The following is a 20,147-nucleotide window of genomic DNA, read 5'->3' as shown; positions in this document are numbered from 1 at the left end:
ACCCATCATAGCTACCCAAAACCAAAAAGGAAAAAAATCAAATTTTAAACCCAAAATCTTCCTACCCCAACCGTCCAACCCTTTTGTAATTTAAAAAAAAAAACCCTTACACCCATCACATCCTAACCTTTCACCCATCAAATCAAACTTTTCACCTAAAAAAAACCCACCATTAAATTTTAAACCCAAAATCTTCCTACCCCAACAGTCCACTCCTTTCAAATAAAAACAAAAACCTTTCACCCATCAAATCCTAACCTTTCACCCATCACATCCTAGCCTTCTCTTTACCCTAAAAAAATAAACAACACACAATCCCATTTACCCACATTTGACCGGCCAAAGAAAGAAAAGATCTTTTTCAAACTCTACCTTCTTTCTTTTATTTTTTTCTTCATCTTCAACACTGCCATTTTTCTTTCCTTTACCATCTTCAAAACAAACCTCCAAGTAAGCCATTGCACCACTCCACCATGGTACGTACCCCGCGACCGCGCAGCGCAAGAACCACCTTCCGTGGTAAATCGACGTCAACACCGTTTTTCCGCTCCAACCTTTGTCACGATCGACTCCGACGAGTCTCCCCCATCTTCACCACCGCAACCGGGCCGCCCTAGAAGAAACCATAGCCCAACTCCGATCGTCGTAATCTACCCGCCCCATGAGCCACCCGTTTCGACCGACCATCATTCGTCTGACAGCCAAGATCGCCCCTCTCCCCAACCAAACGTCCATACACAACAACCACCACAACCAAGACGTACGAGAAGAACTCCCCGATCCCCAAACGATGGTGTTGAACCTCATTCAACGCGAAGACAAACCCGAGGCCGCCAACAGCCACCTTTGGCCAGTTCATCAACTCCAACGGCAAGCGGTGCCGAAAATTATGAAGAAGAAACGGAAAATCAGGACACTGAGTACCATTCACGTGAGCGAGGTCAGTTTCGACAAGGAAGATGATTCATGCCCCCGGAAAATAGATTTTACGAGAATTTAACATTTACGAGTCCCGCACATCAAGCGCAATTCGAACAAATTCAACATCGCCCTCTTCCAGTATATAAGCACGTCGACTCATTCTCATTATATTCTTTAGATATTGAAGAATCTGTTAATCAATATTTTGATGCTATTGGGTGGTCTGATTTTGCTGCTATTGATGAACCTGCAGATTATGAGTTGGTTTTTGAATTTTATTCTACATTTTATTTCAACCGTTCTGCCAACACCATAGATACGCCTTATGCTGTAAATTTTTGCTTGCTAGGAGTACATTATAGTTTGTCTATTTCTGAATTTAATGTTGCTTTGGGATTTGTTAATGAGAACTATTTAGCAACTGATGACTATTATGACTCTTTTCTCGACATACCACCTGACTTTGATGCTAATGAAGCTTTAGCATTATTAACTGAAATGAGACAGATTTCGTACGATCCGAAACGCTGCAAAGACATAGGAATTCATAGTCCTGCACTTCGATATATACACCGATTCCTTGCTTTTAATTTTTCGGGACGTAATGATGCTTCTGCTTCTTTAACTAGAACTGAATTATTTTTTCTATGGTGCATGCATTCGGGAAAAAGGGTAAATTTAGGATATTGGTTTGCTATACAGTTTCAACATGTTTTGCGATCGAATAGGCCACTTATTTTGGGTACTTACATCACACGTTTAGCCTCTAATTTGAATCCATCAGCTGTCAATTTTAATTCTTTGAATTTGGCATACAAAACGGACTCTTTAGATACATACTGTTTGGATTCTATGGGGTTACTTGCCGGTACCCCTTCTTTTTATTTTGTTCCTCCAGGTACAAGAACAGATCAGTCGCATAGAGTGTTCAGACGAAGACACCAGAACGAACCAGAGCCTCCAAATTCTGTCGAATCTCGGTTAACCCAAATCGAAGAAGGACTCGACACTTTACGTACCTTAGTGACAGACGTTCTCACACATCTACGAGACCATCCTCCACGACGTTGAAATACATGGGAAGTTTATTTTTCTTCTTTTGTCTACTTAATTTTACCTTATATCCTTTAATATTACATTGGGACAATGTAAAATAAGTAGGGGGGAGGGAAACATAAATTGGTTCTAATTTGCTTATCTGTCATCGCTATTTTTGCATGTTTTTTTTGGTAAAAGGTAGATTTTTCTTTTAATTGGGATGGTACACTTATGGTTTGACCGATTTAGCTATTTAATTCTTTACACATAAAACTTTTCAATAACCTAGACTTAGTAGGTAAGAAATTTTTGGAATTATGAGTTTGCTTGATTGCCTACCTTTTATCATAGCTTTTGTCTCTCTCAAAAAAAAAAAAAAGAATAAATACTCCTCTGATACAAATGAGTGAAAATTCGGGGTTGTACATCGGGCTGAGTAACCGGAATGTGGTGCTTGGATTGTCATCACATCTCGCGTCAAAAGGTTCGTGTGGCTGTCCAATTTATTTGCACTCACTCCGCTGACAAGTTATTATGAGTAGGGTGAAATAACCCGCTTAGAGACGTCCGAATTGAGTAACCGGAACATGGTGCTTGGGTTGTCATCATGTCTCGCGTCAAAAAGTTCGATAATGTCCTAAGTACAAAAATAAATAAAATAATAAAATGAAAGGTAAGTCTATCAAGCTCTCATAAAATATATTTACTTACTTCTTAGGCTAGGTTATTTGAGTTGTTAATGTGTTAGGATTGAATTGTTGAATTGTGCAAACCATGAGTGTCAAGTCCTATTTTGGAGAAAATTTTCCTTTTGCAGATACATACAAAATGCTCGAGGACTAGCATAAGCTAAGTAGGGGGGATTTGATTAAATACTAAAGTTACATATTTTATGTAATTAAATTGGTTAATTTATGAGAATGCACCACTAACTTTGCCATATTTTTTGAATTTTGTGCAGGAATGCAATTTGGGGGCTAAATAGAAGAAAAAGGGAACAATTGGGCCAAATTAAAGAAAGAAGCAAAGAAGGAGGGCCAAAGTAGAATTTTTCCTATTTTAATTAGCTGAAAATTTTGTTGATTTAGTGGGGGAGATTATTTTGGGATATTTTTGGTCATGGAATATTTTTTTCCTTAATTTCCTATGACTAGTTGGTTCCTAATTTAGTAAATCCTCTAGTATAAATAGTGCTTGTATTGTTCATCATTTCACCAATCAAAAACATATTTTAGCTTTTGTCTTTCAATTCTCTCTTTTCTACGTAGCCTTGGTTGATTCTCTAGTTTGTTTTCCTTCAATTTATTAGTTCCAGTAGCCAACAATCCATTTTACCTTTACTTTCAACTTTTCACAAGTTTATTTATTGTCTTTAGTTTCTTTAACTTTTAATTTCTAAAACTTCCAGCTTTTACTACTTTCCAATTACAACACCTTTTTCAAATTCCCTTTTTCAACCACCCCCATTCTCAATCACATCACCCATCTTTTCACCTTTTCTACCTTAATTAATTTATCAGATACCAACATGTCCCAAACCGTAGCCAACTAAACCCATTTTCAGCTTTAGGCCAAAATTAGCCTCGTTAAAACCCGTGAGTTACGAACCCGAGCCATTTAACTCCTAAAATTCCAGTACTTATTACTTTTCCGGATTAAGAGTATGATTTTGTCAGCTCATAAAGTCAGATCAACACTAAGTCAAAAAAGACGTCATTTGATTTGGTGTGATTAGACGTACAGTTGGAATTCCAAAAAGAACGTTTCTAATCGGTTTTCTGTGAACACATTGGCGTGCCAAGTGGAGGCTGCTGTTTGGTTCCGTCAAGGGAAGTAGTAACCGGATTTAAATGTCCCACGCGGTTGAGGGCATTGGTTCGAGCTAGGCTCTTCTAGAACGCAAAGCTGCCGGAGTTCTAAATCACGAACGTTTCGTGGTTGTTCGATCGGTAAGAGTTAGTTATTGGACGTTCCATAACTAATTTACACAAGGAAGAGTTGGTGTTCGAGGCGTCCTTGGTAGCTATAACTAGCTTATTGGAAAAGAAAAGTTCATCCAATTTCGAGGATCGGTTCAAAGACGAGGAAAATTCGCGCCTAAAGCTGAGCTCATTCTAATTAATTTTTTTTAATATTTATTTCACATTTATTATTATTCTGTTTTCAACTTTTAATTTTGACATTATTTTTCTGTTAATTTCAGGTTTTCAGATTTTTATCCCCCCGAACGTCTTGGGCACGACAGCTGCCCCGACAAAAATCTGGTCAAGAGAGGAACAATTTGCAGTAAACCAGTCTCTGAGGGATCGACCCTACTCCCTATACTGCATAATTTGCGAACTAAGGTGTAGGTTTATATTGCTGGATTCGACTCCCATCACTCAGTATGATTGAGGAGATTAATGCACTCAAATCTCAAGGTACTTGGTCTCTTGTTCCTCGAGAAATGTCTAACAATGTTGCTAGTTCTAAATCAATTTTCAAGATTAAATATAATCCCAATCATAAAGTCAATAAATACAAGGCTCGACTTGTTGCTCAAGGGTTTAACATACAATGTAAGAATTGTTTTTTCTTTAGTAGCTTCTAATGATTCGTCATTTCGTCAATTAGATGTTAATAATGCATTCTTGCATGCAACCTTAATTGAAGATGTTTATATGTCACAACCCAAGGGTTTTGTTGATAAAGAGTGTAACCCCCTTCGCCCAACTCGATTGTCGAGTTTGAGTTATGGGATGCTACAATCGTTGCTGGAGTAGCTACCACTGGAAACACTATAAATAAATCATTTAAACTTTCAAACATTTCTTAAATACAATCATTATGCGTTAAACAAACTTTTTTGAGACTCAATTGAGCTTACGAAAGCTCAATTGCTAATCCAAACATGAAATTGGACAAAATTGCAAAGTTTTCAAAGTTTCAGAATATGTATCGATACCCTTGATAGGTACCGATACCATTTTTAGTGTCAATGTTTCACAAAAATCAATTTACACTAAAAGATATTGATACTAGGCTTATAGTATCGATACTTTCCTCTAGGTACGATACCGTTATAAGGTTCGATGTTTTGCCAAAAATTAAACAAAAACCAACTGCATCGATACCCTTGTAAAGTATCAATACTCCTATCTAAAGTATTAATAATTTAGTCCAGTATTGGTACCATTTTGGGATTCTATTTTTGAAAATTGATTGAAAAATACTAAGCACCAATACTTTTACTGTGATATCGATACCTTAGTGCCAAATATGTCAAAATCATGCAATTTAGTATTCATTTCATGTCCAAACCAAATTATACTCAAATGGTACCTATAATCACACATATAACCTGCATAAAACCAATTCCAAACATACACCAAATGTTCATTTATCCATCCCTAATAACAAACAAACCAATATGCCACAATTTGGCACCATTCATAACAAAACATACCAACTTGATGTATATAAATTCTATTAAAGTTGTGTGACCCAAATAATTGTTAAATAAATACAGTGGTAAAAAAAGAGGATCTGTGTAGGGCTTAAGACCTGTGTAAAACTAAGGTATGGATCAGGCATGTAACAGTTCGTTTTCAGTGATGTCGGAAACAGTGGTTTGGGGACCACGATTCTGACAAATGAGTCAGTAAAAAATTTTATTTTAATAATTACGAATATTTATTGAAGTCATATTAAGTTTAGAAATTTTAATGTTTAATTAGTTAATTAAGTAAAAAGGACTAAATTGTAAAGGTTGCAAAATATAATTGTTCTTAGCTAATTGTGTTAAATAGATATAAAGTCAAGGTTGGATGGTTTCAAATGGAAATTATGCCATAGCTTAGGATAGTAGACGGTTTTGGATGCTAAGTAGTATGAAATATTAAATATTATTAAAGGATAATATAGTAATTTGATAATTAACAAAAATTAAAGTGAAACACAAGAAAAAAGGAATTGTCATCTTCCTCAATTAGATGAGAAAACCTAAAACACCATTTTTGAAGGGAGAACATTCTACCAAGCTTAGTCTCTCATGCATGGTATGTGTTTGATGCTCGTTTTTAGTGATTTTTTTGTTTTTGAGTTTGTATTAGCTTAATCTAACTAATCGGGGGTTATTTTGTGAAATTTTTAAAATTTTAGGGGCTTAACATGAGTGATTTATATGTTTTTTTTGAATTTTTTTGATAGAATCATGAATTTAATGGTTAAATATAAGTATTTTGTATGTTTAGGGACTTATTTGTAAAAATAGTAAAATTTCATGTAAAAATTGTGAAATGATGATAAATATGGGTTTTAATGGGTCTCTATGAAAATTTGATAGCATGAATTCTAATTAATTATGGTTAAATTGCAAGTTTCGGGTTTAGGGGCTAAATTGTATAATGATTAAAATGTTGGGGTAATTTCATAAATATTATTGAAAGGGCTTATTAGCTTAAGAATAATTAATTGAGATGTTTGAATGTATTAATTGAGTGGAAATTCTCATTTAGATCAATAAACAACTCAATCGGATGTTATTCGCGGAAAAGCTAAAGTAGCGGAATAAATGTCAGTTTCGTGTTCGTGACGTATCTATGTAGGTAAGCTCATATTTCAATTAAAGTAATTCATTTGATTCCTAGAAGTAAATTTATATTTATATATCTTTAAATTGGTGATTGGGTTCATTGTTTGAGAAAAAGGAAAGACCATGATTGAAAGATATCATGGCATTATAATCAAAAAGAAAAAGACCATAGTTGAAAGATACTATGACATCACTTCAGGATTGTGTAAGACCTTAGTTGAAAGATACCATGGCATCCTCGGAACAATGAAACAACTGAAAATGATATCAATGGAATGGCTATTATACCAATGTTCTAAGTTTCGGTATATAAGTAAGAATTTATGAGTACATAAGTGAGATTTAAGATCATGTATGTTTTAAGTAAAGTACATTTACTAAATAAGTTATGTTTACATGTATTCAAACTTACTAAGCAGATAGGGCTCATGTTATCGTGTTTTCCTTGTAGATTTCATGAAGCGTAGTAGATCGAAAGTTCAAGTCAAAGCATACACACTATCCATTTCTCATTTTGGTAGATGTTTTGAGTTATTTTTGAAGTTGGTTATGAATGACATGTATTAGGATCTTTTGGTTAATTTGTTCATGTTGTTATGTTTAGTACTTGGAATGGTTATATCTTGTAGTCTTTTTATAAATGCTTGGTAATTTGGTTTAATGGTATTGTAGTAATTGCTTTTGGTCTTTGGTGGATGCTTATGATGGTATATAAATGTTGTTTAAGGGATGTGAAGATATAGAATGTATAAGTAGTGTTAAGTACATATTTTAGATATTGACTTGAAATGAAATTATATTATTGTTGGAAGTAGTCTTGGATGGTTTGAATGTATTCTTGTTTAATATGAATTATATTAATGTTGATTATTCTTGTTCAATGTGAATTTTAAATGTAAGATAGTTTGGTGTGTGATAGGTATTTGATTTGGTTTATTTTGGGAAATAATTATTGTGTCATTGAGGGCACATTGGTTAGGCACCTAGGTGATTGATTTTAGCATGTTTTGGTTGTGTTTGATTGAGTTTTAATGTATGAAAGTGTTTGGATGAGGTTTGGTTTGGTGTCCAAGTAATTGGGGATGAATTGGCTTACATTAGGGGCTATTTTTGAAGCACACGGCCTGGGACATGGGATGTCACACGACCGTGTGCCACACACGGCCACACCACACGTCCGTGTGTCATTTAAATTTTAAGTACAGGATGAACCATACGGTCTTAGAGAGTTACATGGTTTAGTGACACGACTGTGTGACTAAACTTCGAATGCACACACAGTCTAGCACACGACTTGCGACACGGCCGTGTGACCCTATTTCGAATACCCATACGGGCAGACACACGGGTTGGGACACGATTGTTGTCTCATACTTCAAATTGAACATGGTTGGCCACACGACTATGTTTTCAAGCCACATAGTGTGGCCCTTGTTTTTAAATTTTTTTATTTTTTCTAAAATTTACTATTTTGTTTCAAAATAATCCCTAAATATTCCCAAACTATTTTTAAGGTCTCGTAGGCTCGGTTTAAGGCCCGTAAATGTACTTTTACTTTAAATAAAATGTTTTTTGTTTATTATTATTGAATAATTGTTTCTGTCTGGAGTTAAATGTTTCTATTTGTGCTGCAATATTCTAAAACTCTAATCCAACAATGGAGTTGGGTTAGAGGTGTTATAATGCGGCACAAGTAGAATCCGTATAGTACTACACTTCTTCTATTTGACATTGATTAGAAAAAGATTTTTCAACCTTTAAATAGAAATAGTCGAAACTCCTCTTATATCATTTGTTTTTTAACATTAGTGAATTTCTTCTCCTATGTTTGTGGTTTTCCCCTGAAAGGGTTTCCACGTAAAATCTGTGTGTTCTTATTTTTATTTATTTTTGCGATCATTCTATTTCCATTATCGGCATCTATTTTAACAAACTGATATCAGAGCTTTTCGGATTACTTGTCTCGATCACAGTAATGGCGACAATGAAGTATGATATTCTGTTTTTGGATCACAAAACTAGATTCGCGTTGTGGTAGGTAAAGATGCAGTCAATTCTTGCACAAATGGATTTGGAGGATGCCCTGCTATGGTTAGATATGATGCCTTCGACATTGACGAAGGAAGAGAAGAAGCATAAAGATCGAAAGACTTTAACGCACATACATCTATTTCTGTCGAATGAAATTCTACAGGACCTATTGAATGAGAAGACTGTCGCTGCATTATAAGCAAAGTTGCAGTAGCTATGCATGTCGAAAACCCTAACTAGCAAGTTGCATATAAAGCAGCGTATTTATTCTCATCCTTTGAAGGCAGGTGCGTCTGTGCACAAACACTTAACTGTGTTTAAAGAAATTCTCTCGAACCTAGAGGCCATGGACGTTCAGTATAATAAAGAATATTTAGAGTTAATTCTACTTTATTCATTGCCCCTGTCTTATTCAATCTTTAGAGATACTATTTTGTATAGTCGTGAATCTCTCACAGTTGATGAAGTCTATGCTTCCTTAACTTCGTATGACAAGATGAAGCATCTTGTGGTTGGATTTGGCTCTTAGAGAGAGGATCTCATTGTTCGTGGGAGGCAAGAATGAAATATTGATGATAACCATGGGAGGACATAGGAATGAAATCCTCGTAGTAAATCTAAAGGTAGATTTGTAACAGCCCGTTTTCAGTGAAATCAGAACAGTGGTTTTGAGACCACAAATCTGAGGTCAAAAAAATTATTTTAATATTATTTTATGATCTACAGCATAATAGTATTATTTTATAAAAATTTCGTTGAGAAATTTTATAGTTTGCATGTTCAATTTGATAAAAAGGACTAAATTGCGTAAAATGCAAAAGTTATGTTCTATTAGCTAAAGGTATTAAATAGCTATAGAACTTTAAAGTGGAGTTACATGGTAAATAGACCATTAAAGGTGATAGTGGATGTGCATGGCTTGGCAATTGTATAATTTTTAAAGTTAGGTAAGATTAAATTGGTAAATAGGTAATAAATGTTGAATTAAAACAAAACAAATATATCATAATTTTCTATCATCTTCTTCAACAAAAAAAACTCAAAGAAAAAGAAGCATGGAATCTTGCTAGGTTTGGCCATGTACTCCCTTGCATGATGAGTGATTTTTGTTCCATTTTTGTTAATTTGCATGTTTTCGGGATCGTTGTAGCTTAACCTAGCTAGCCCGGTGACTAATTTACAAAATGGTTTAATGTCTAAAGTTTTTCCATGAGTGCATTTTAGTTGTTTAAGAAGTTTAATGGAAGACAATGAAACCTTGTTGTTAGGTAAATAACTTTTGTTAAGTGATTTTTTAAAAATTTTGTCAATTAGGGGTTTAATTGAGAAATGTGATAAATTGTGTGGTAAAAGTGTAAAATTGTGAAATATATAGGCTGCTTTAAGCATGTATATACTTCGGCTAGGCTTAGGTAAGGATGAAATTGCATAAATTTCATTTTACGAGCCTAAGGACTAAATTGTGAAGAAATAAAAAAGTATAGGGGAAAATTGGTAAGTTTTCCAAACATGATTTTTGGATTGAATTGAATGGAATGAGGTTTGAATTAGTTAAATTTAATTATATAGATCAAGAAAAATAACGTACGGATTTAGATCGGGAAAAAGATAAAGTGTTAGACTAAACGATCGTTTTTTTCCGTATGATTTTGAGGTAAGTTCGTATGTTCAATAAGCATTAAATTATAGTTGATTTAAATGCTTTATTATTATATTCTTGATAATACAACCCCACGGAAATATCCAATGAAGTTTTGGCGACTTTCGAATCCCGTTTGAACCTTAGAAATATATAGGATACAAATGGCATGTCCTTAAAAGTTCATATTACAAGTTTTTATCCTAAATAATATAAAAAATTATTTACCAAAATAACATGCTCTCAATTAATTGCTGAAATAATATGGGGGTGTAGTATGTGAGGGACACTTGGCACCTCATAACCAGATCTAGGGATGCAAATTGGCATCTCAAATGCTGAATTCAGGTAAGCCAATCTGTGTCAGGGGAGTAGGGACAAAAACAAGCCCTTTCATTGTTGGATTCTGGGAAGAAATGCAAGCATCTGGGAGCAAAAGCAACTTTTTGGATTTAAAGCCATAGCTTGAGATTCAAAACAACCTTAAAACCAAAACAACCTAAAAAAAAAAGATCCCACTTAGCTGAAAAAATTGAGTTGTGAAGATCTTTAAAAAAAAAACTACTTGTGAAAATGGAAAACGATTTCGTTGCATATGTATACTACGAAGGCCAAATTTACCGGTTTGAAGTTGGTGTCGTTTTTTAATCCAACCAATAGGTTGTCATAAGGTTCAGTCATGATGCTAAGATTGATGATGTAAGAAGAAAGATTGACGCGAAAATATCCCGTCCAATCCTCAAATCCATGATACGTTGGAACTTGTTGATGATGAAGATGTGAATACAATGGTTTATGCACATACCAAATACTAGGACCTCTATGCTGCTGAGGTGTATGCCACGTTAGAAAGTAACAATGTTGAAGCAAAGGCAAATACTCAAATCATTAGCAGATGTCCTAACTGATGCTACTTCAGTAAATCAATATAGTTCTAGAGCTTAATGCCGATAAGAATTTGATCTTAACATCGGTTGGGTCGATCCGATTGAATGTGGTGTGACATCAACATCAGGTGGCAACCTTAACTATATCCAACCATCGGTTACTGGGTTTGAAAACAATATAGGGTTACCAGATGATATAGCAGAAGATGAGGAGGTCCCAAATGTTGATGTTGATGAATTTAGAGACCAAGATTTAGATGAATTTTCCAATGAAGAATGTAAATCAGATCAAGTTCAAGATTTTCATGACTTCCCCCAAATTGGTCAAGCTTTGGGTGGTATGGTAATCCAATTCCAACCCACTGAATATTTATCGACTGTAGACCCTAATGTTGCCCATGCAATTGAGTTCTCGGAGTACCTAGAAATAGTACTTAGTGATGTATTACCGAAAGATAGGGAAACAGAAGAGCTTCGCGTTGGGTTGCAATATCTAGATAATGAGTCCTATGTTTATGCAATAAAATACTACAACTTAAAAGTGTCGGTGGGCTACAAAGCGATCATTTCAAATTTGACGCTATACATGGGGGAGTGTTAGAATGCAATTAATAGATGTATGTGGAGGGTCAGGGTTGAATTTATTAAAAGTCTCAGATGTGGAAGGTCGAGTCAAAAAAATTTGAGTCAAGTCTATTATTTATAAAAAATTTTTGCAGTTACCATGGTTGTTTAAAATGATGATTTTTTTATTTGAATCCTACTATTTATACTTAATGTTGTATTTAACTAGTAGATGAAGTACAATATTATTTAACTACATAAACAATATAATGATTTTACCTTTTAACTTAATGTGTAAACATTTATCAAAACAACGTAGTTTTGTCTTTTCTTATTTCGATTTTCGAATAACTCGAATTGTGTAATTCATATTCGAGTTAAACCGAAAATTTTAATTTTTTTTATTTGAGTTGATGCGAATAACTCGAACTATTTAATTCAAAATTTATTTTTTTTATCGATTTTTTCGAATTGGATCGGACTTTACTCACCTCTAAAGATACATACATGATGCAAAATAATTAAAATTAAACTATAAAAAATACAACAAACATGACATGTATAATGAAAAAAAGAGTCCATTTTTATATAATTATTATTTCTAATGTATAGTAATTAATCAATTTAATATATCAATATAAAATTAATATTTAAAAGTAATGATTAATAAAAAAAAAGCTTCCTAAAAGCACGAAATAAAAAACAAATTAAGAAACATAAATGAAATAAGTAGGACCATTGCTTGAGAAAGGAAAGAGTATGAATTAAACTGCAAAATATTGTCGCCATCAAAGAAAAAGAAAGGTAACATGTTTCATTAATATGCCTACCCCTAGGGGTCTATACCTAAATCTTTAGATTGGTCCACAACCAATATTAAATTTGTGGTCTCCCTAATAAACCTAACAAAACCCAATTTGTTCACCTATTTTTCAATTTACTTGTGTAAGTGGTTTCCAATTTTTTCCTTAAATTTTAAAAATTTAAGTTTAATTTTAATTTTAAAAATTTTAGGTTGATACCTGGCTCTCAAGGTTTTTTTTTTCAAAATTTTAATTATACTTTAATTTTTTGAAAATTTTAATTAGTCTTCTCGTTAAACCTTTGAAAAATTTATGAAAATTCAATTAAACTCTTCATGTTTTTGTAAATTATTATCGAACCTCCAAAATTTTTTAACTTTTTAATTAGGCGTGTAATAGGCCCAATTTGCCCGGCCCTTACAAAAAATAAATAAAATTAAAAATTAAAAATAAATTAAAAGTCCAAAAGTCCAAAAATACAGAAACATTAGCCCAATAAAATCTAACCCAAACTACAGTCCTAAACCCGGTTATAACCCAAACCCAATTAAGCCCAAACCTAATCTGACCCAATACGACAAACCCGATTCCAGCCCAATAGCCAAAACCAGCCCAGATTTTTTTTACATTTGCAGAAACCCTAAACAGTTTCAAAAATCACAGGCACCGCAGTAATGGGATCCAGGCCTCGCGCGTGCATCGCCAATGCACGCATGCATTTCCTCTATTCGCGTCCTCCTCCAGGCTGGCCACACCTGCAACAGAAACAAACAGTACCCACGGGAAAAAAACGAAAACGAATAGCAAACAAAAAGAGCAACAGAAAAAGAAAATAGGAAAAATAGCAGAGAAAAATAGATGTATTTTGAATTTATTTATTTATTCTTCTTTTCTTTTCGATTCGGCTATATAAGATCGATTCCAACACTGTCAATGGATTCTTTTTTCCCTACAGAGGAAATACAAAAAGAAAGATAAAAAATTGAAATAGAAAATAGGTGATTCACCATTTTTACTTTTTTTTTTCTCTTTTCTCTCTGCGTTTCTCTACTTTTTTATTTCTTTTATTTTCTATATAAAATGAGGAAACAATAGGGATTTACCTTCGCGTCGATGCTGATTTAATCCTCTTTCGCTTCGTCGTGATCGAAGCTCGAGCGAGGACGATGGGGCGAGGACTGACGGAGTCCCCTAGCGGCGCAAAAGCTAGGGTCAGAAACCCTAGCAGAGAGTTTACCCCTTTTTTTATTTTTTGTTGATGCAAATGTTTTTTAACAGAAACTTAGTTTAAATAGTGCATTGATACGATGCCGTTTAAAGGCTTGTGACTCGCGCGGTGACCCGACCCGAGGGAAGGATCCACGCACTTTGGGTCTGATGGGATTATTGCACAACGAGCCCCTCCGCATTTGCTTTCATTTTAATTTGATTTTTATTCGTTTTTTAATTGTTACCTCTCAATTTCAATTAGATCCATGTTTAAAGGGCATCGTTTCGATGATTGGGTTTAAGTGCCTGAATTTATGCGCTCAATTGCAACAATGGTCCCTTTAATGTTTAGCGTTTCTCAATTCAGTCATTTGTTTATTTGTTTCAAATTCGCCCCTATAATTTTGTTTTATTTCTAAATTAATCCATTGTTTTTTTTACTACTAAATAAATTGGTTTATTATTATTATTACTTGTCACTATTAATTATTTTATTATTCATCAATTTACCTAATCATTATATACATTTATTTTATTTTATTATATAGTATTATTTTGTGTTTTCCATATATTATTATTTATTTTTTGTAATATATTTTATAGATTTTATGTTTGACTAGTGTAATTTGTACACATTTTATGATTATTTTTTAAAACCATATATATATGTATATTTTTAACTTTAAAGATCTAAACAATAATATTTCATAATTCTAATTCTAATTTATGTATGTATATACAATTTATACTAAAATATTTTTTATACGTATGTATATAATAATACACCACTAATTTCAAATTGTAAATTTTTAACTATTTTCTCTATATAAATATTTTATTTCTTTTAAATTTTCTATTACTATTTTACTTATTTCAACCCTTTTTACATATATTATTATATAAATATATATTATTTATATTAAATATTTCATTTCATATGTATTCCTTATTTAATTTAAAACATATATACTAATTTTGTGATTTATTCATTTTTTTATTTTGTTATTTTATTTTCTTCTTATAATTCTTTCTTTAAAATTCATTCAAACATTTTTATTCATTTTTTGAATTCTATTGCAAAATTATTTTAAATCTTCGTAAATTACATTTTTTTTGTATAATTTTGTGTAAATACTTTGCTAAGTTCAAATTTCTTTTCTCTCATTTGTTTTCTCTTTTTAAATTAGTTACATTTTATCTTCTTTTAGATTAATAACTTTCGAACGTTGATATTGATATTGACATAATGTACAATTAAAATTATTGTTGCTATGTTTGTTAGTATTAATTTATTATTTGTTCATTATTCTTTGGTTTGTGTTTGGATTATATATTATCTTTTACGTCATACATCACTATTCAATCATATTACATTTGTAAAAATTGTGTTTTATTAAAACACTACAATCATTCTATTTTATAATTTTCAAAAAGGCCTGGTGTTCATAGCTCTCGAGAGAATTGTGCTCTAACTTACTGGGCTTCAATTCTTCTGAATGAATTTGAATAGCTAAGTGTTTATTTTGATAAAACCATATAATTTTAAAATAAAGCTTTTAGGATTTCAAAATGTTGGATCCTAACTTACTGGATATGACATTTTGTTATCTCGATTTTAAAGCAAAGGCAATATTTGATGTTTAGGAATTTCGAGAAATTGAACCCTAACTTACTGGATTCTGATTTTTCAATTGACCTAAATAATCAAATATCATTCTCAAAACATATGAATTTATAAAATTTAAAAAGACAAATCTAACTTCAAAGATTGAGCTATTGCACCCTAACTCACTGAGTGTGACAATTTATTTCTTTGAAATGGGTATGTTTTATTATCCAATTGGATTATTCAGGTTTTCATTTCAAAGGATCGTATTTTAAAATCTTTTCAAGTTTTGGCACTAAAACATTAAATAATAAATTCGGTACCAATTTTGGGCGTTACGAGGGTGCTAACCCTTCCTCATGCGTAACCGACTCCCGAACCAGTTTTCTCAAATCTCGTAGACCAAAATCATTTTTAAGGTGAGCCAATCACACCGCAATATAAGATCGGTGGTGACTTCCATTTTCATTTTCAAAGTCGATCCTGTTTTTCAAAAATAAAAAAATGGTTTCGACAAGGCGTATCAAAATTTTTAAAAAAATTTATTAACGTCCTCAAATTTTTTTAAAATTTTAGTTGGCTCCCAAAATTTAATGCCAAACACTACTGTCTAAGAAGAAGTTCACTTTCACTTCTTTCAACCATTTTAGACATGATATTTTAAAGTAAAAATAAGTTAATTTGAATGATATTCAAATTCATTATATGAAATATCAATTTTAAATAATGTTAAGTAATTAATATTAATTATTTTTAAAACTTAATTTTAATATATAAATCATATTTGAGATATTAAAATCACAAATAAATATATCTTTTTATAAATTAATAAAAATTTTCTAGGTGACTCAAAATACAAAATATCATTCTTTTCCTGTGCCTTTATACCATTATGCAATGTTAGTTAAATTTTGATATTAATAAATATTCAAGTTAGATTTTAATAAAAATAATAATAAAATTATGTTGACCTATAATTATGATGATAATATGTAAAATATAAATTTTAAAATATGTAAATTTCAATTTAAATATAAAGAACATATTTATAATTCACGTAAATAAATATTGTAACGCCTCTCACCCGATCCGGTCGCCAAACCTGAGCAATAAGGTGCTACGAACAATTATCACACAATAACAAATATTTTACAATTCAAAATCATGAAAAAATATTAAATAATTACATACGAGCATGTATACGATCATTATTCAATATAATTCAAGAAAATATTTAGTATTTGGAGCCTAAAAACAATTCGGTAATGAATGAGGATTAAATCGAATAAAAAATATAAGGAAAACCTGCATACAGGGGACACACGGCTGTGTCCCCTGACTGTGTGTACTTGAAAAATACCTTACAAAACAAACAATTTACCTATAAAACACTTATGCTACAAGCCACCATTTAAACCAAATTTAACATCTTCAAAAAAACATTCAATTCAAATAAAAAATCATCATTTTAAACAACCATAGTAAGTGCCAAACTAGTATGCTACAATTGACACCTCATTCAACAAATTCAAAACTAGCCAAATGATCACATTCATGCCAATATACCTTCAATGGTATCTCAAATATTCAAGCCACACATGTATACATTCAATCATCACATACTTAACACAACAACAAAATAGGTTTTTAGCGGCATTTTTAGCGGCGTTTGGATAAAAAATGCCGCTATAGATTGAGCATTAGCGGCGCTTTTTGAAAAATGCCGCTATAGGTCGACCATTAGCCGCTTCTTGAAAAATGCCACAAAAAAATTAAACACAACACCATGTTGAGCTTTAGTGGCATTAGCGGCGCTTTTTGAAAAACGCAAATGTAGATCGAGCATTAGCGGTGCTTTTTGAAAAATGCCGCTATAGATCGAGCTTTGGCGGCGCTTTATCAAAAACGCCACAAAAAACATTTTATCTGTCTATTGATTATTTAACTGGTTTATTTATATTAATTAAAATACAATTTATTTTTAATTGAATATTTAAATTCTTCAGAAAAAAACAATGACACGTAGAAAAAATTTGAAAGTAAAAACATAGAAAAATATTTGTTAAAAATGAAAAAAATTAAAATATTATTATTTAAAATAATTTTAATTTTTTTGGGTACATGACTAATTGTTTTTTAATTTATATATTAAATAATTTCTTATATAATCGTAAAATATATAATATTAATTTTAAAATATTGAATTAATTATCATTATAGTTTAGGCTCTATGGTTTAGGGTATATGATTTAGGGTATATGGTTTAGGGTTTAAGGTTTAAGAGTTACTATTTTAAGGTTTAAGGATTATGGGTTTAGGGATTATGGGTTATGGTTATGGTTTAAGAGTTGGGGTTTAGGGGTTAGGGGTTAGGGGTTTATGTTTTATGATTTAGGATTTAGGGGATAGGAGTTAGGGGTTTAGGGTTTAGATTAATAGTATTTTTTAATTTATATATTAAATAATTTCTTATATAAATGTAAAAGAGATAATATTAATTTTAATATATTAAAATTATGATTATAGTTTAAATTATTTAAGAGATAATAGCTAAACTTTATATATATTAAATGGTTTAGGATTTATGGTTTACTTGAAATTTGTTAAATGATGAAATTTTATACAATCAATTAATGCTTTTATATTTAAAAATATTTAATCTAAACTATTTGATATATTTAAATATTAAATTTAAAAAAAACATTGATAAATAAATAAAAAGTAACAGATTGATATGGATAGGTAACTTTCTATTTTTGATAGGACCAAATTATAATAAATAAAAATAAAATAGAAAAAACTAAAAATTATAATTTTATCTAATTCTTTTAAATATTACTTAAAATTTAAAAAATTATTTATTTAAAATTTATATGAAAGATACAATAATTCAATATAAAAATTGTAAAAAAGTCGAGCTTAGCGGCGTTTATGAAAAAACGCAGCAAAAGTTAAATAATAGCGGCATTTTTGTTGCAAACGCCGCAAAAAAGTTGAGCAATAGTAGCATTTTTGGTCTAAACGCCGCTAAAAGTCGAGCAATAGTATCGTTTTTTTTCCAAAAGCCACGAATATGTTTTTTGCAAAACGGCGTCGTTTTGTAATTATATTTTTTATCCCAGAATTTCAAATGAAATCTTTTTTTTTTCCTTCTTTTTTGCAAAATCTATTCACATTTTTTCTAATCAAATAAAGTTTTTATTTAGAATTTCGAAGGAAATGACGCATTTCAAGATTTTAGTTCCCGCTATTTTAAAATGCTATCTCTTCGTCTATCTTGAAAATCCTTTCTACTCGCTTATTGTTGTTTGGAAATCTTGCTTTCTTCTCATTTCTTTGAATGACGAAAACTAAAGAAGGAGAACAAACAGCAAAGTTAGACGATCTGGAGATCGTTTCCATTGAATCTCTATACAAAGGCCCCTGGGAGAAGAAGTATTGGAGCTCCTCTAGGGTTCGTTTGCTTTTCTATTTGCAATTTACTCGACATTCTCACGGTGTATGATTTTTTTTGTGTAATCAATATAGATACCTTCCGAATAACTTGATTGAAAACTAAAGAACTCTGGTTGATTGCCGGTGTCTCTAATAGTAGTATATTTTTCTGCAAGTACGGTGTAAATTTGTAATTGAAATTTAGGAATTTCGAATCTTCGATCCTAACAAGTTTTGGAAAATTAAAAAAATACATATTTGAACTAACAACAGAAAATTGAAGTAAATTGTTATGGACTAATGGTGTTTCATTTAAGTGGATTTAACCTTGTTAATCTGTAGGGTAAAGATCGATATCCTTATCCTGTGGGCTATCAAGCTGTTCAGGCTCACAATGGAAGCACTTATAAGACAGAAATTTATTAAGGTCCTAGAGGGCCTTTGTTGGTGGTGAGTAAGCAGACATGATGGTTTTACCTAGCACTTGCATCTTGTTTTCCATTGTTACTTTTTTAAGCGAATAATCAAGCAAAAGTGTGCCTCTATTTGCATGCAAATCTCCTGTGATGGGCAATCGTGTTCTGGACAAACTCTAGATATTGCATGGGAGAAATTTCAGAAGATGGGTTGCCCACATTTGAAATTATGGCATGGAAAGAGATTCTCATGCAAGATAGGCGGCGTGGAGGTATAACTTGGTGGTGCTTCCATAGCACTCTGAAGTTGCATTTTCCTTAGCCCTCATTTTTTGGTTAATTGCATTGCTATTTACAACTTTAGTACGGACAATTGCGGCTTTGGTGATATCATCTTTATGTTCTTATTTTGTTGTCATATCTGGTATCTGGAAAGCATTTTCCACCTAGATGGCAATTCATTCTACTTTTTCTTGTTTTCTACTTGTTTATCAGAATTATAAAACTCTCTTCTGTCAAATCCAATTTATTTGTCAATGTGTTAAACGATGGAAAAACGAAGCAAGAAAAGATAGAAGATAGAGAAGAGAATTGAGAGAGAAGTAGAACAATGCTGAAAACTTTTCTGTTCAATTTCATAACCGACTACCATGCAGAACATGCAGTATAAAAAGAAGATAACAAACCCTTATGTGGCAATATTCGGTTAAAAGCAAAACGCACCGTTCCACTGACTAATAAAACGCCCCGTATTAATTAACTATTTTAACTACTTCATTTTACTGACATTTTGACTCGTAACAACATTCCCTCCCAGAAAAATATCCTTGACCTCAAGGATAAAAAATGGGGAAACTTGGATTGAAATGCCATAAGAACCTCCCATGTTGCGTCCTCTGGAAATGAATTACCCCATTCAACGAGTACTTCGGTCACAGCTTGATTTCCCCTCTTGACCATATGCCTGTCTAAGATGCGGATTGGTTCCTTAGGCAAGACACCGTGATCATCCATCAAGGGTAAAA

The 20,147-nt window shown here is 32.0% G+C and overlaps 1 protein-coding gene and 1 long non-coding RNA gene across 2 annotated transcripts; both read left to right on the top strand.

Annotated features, from left to right (window-relative positions):
- The first annotated feature begins 265 nt into the window (after positions 1–265).
- On the top strand, positions 266–2,979 carry LOC121215932 (uncharacterized). The gene is made up of 2 exons (XM_041090832.1): positions 266–2,000; positions 2,921–2,979. The coding sequence occupies exon 1, from the start codon at positions 967–969 to the stop codon at positions 1,990–1,992; it is 1,026 nt and encodes a 341-aa protein (XP_040946766.1). The 5' UTR covers positions 266–966; the 3' UTR covers positions 1,993–2,000; positions 2,921–2,979.
- Positions 2,980–18,414: 15,435 nt separating this feature from the next.
- On the top strand, positions 18,415–19,575 carry LOC121215931 (uncharacterized). Its single transcript, XR_005911922.1, has 3 exons — positions 18,415–18,725; positions 19,049–19,156; positions 19,303–19,575. It is a non-coding gene; the product is annotated as an uncharacterized lncRNA (long non-coding RNA).
- Positions 19,576–20,147: the final 572 nt, after the last annotated feature.

Source organism: Gossypium hirsutum, chromosome D04, assembly GCF_007990345.1.
Source record: "Gossypium hirsutum isolate 1008001.06 chromosome D04, Gossypium_hirsutum_v2.1, whole genome shotgun sequence".
Classification (NCBI taxonomy): Eukaryota; Viridiplantae; Streptophyta; class Magnoliopsida; order Malvales; family Malvaceae; genus Gossypium; species Gossypium hirsutum.
Note: the sequence above shows the minus strand (reverse complement) of the source record. Positions and strands in the feature narration are given on the sequence as shown.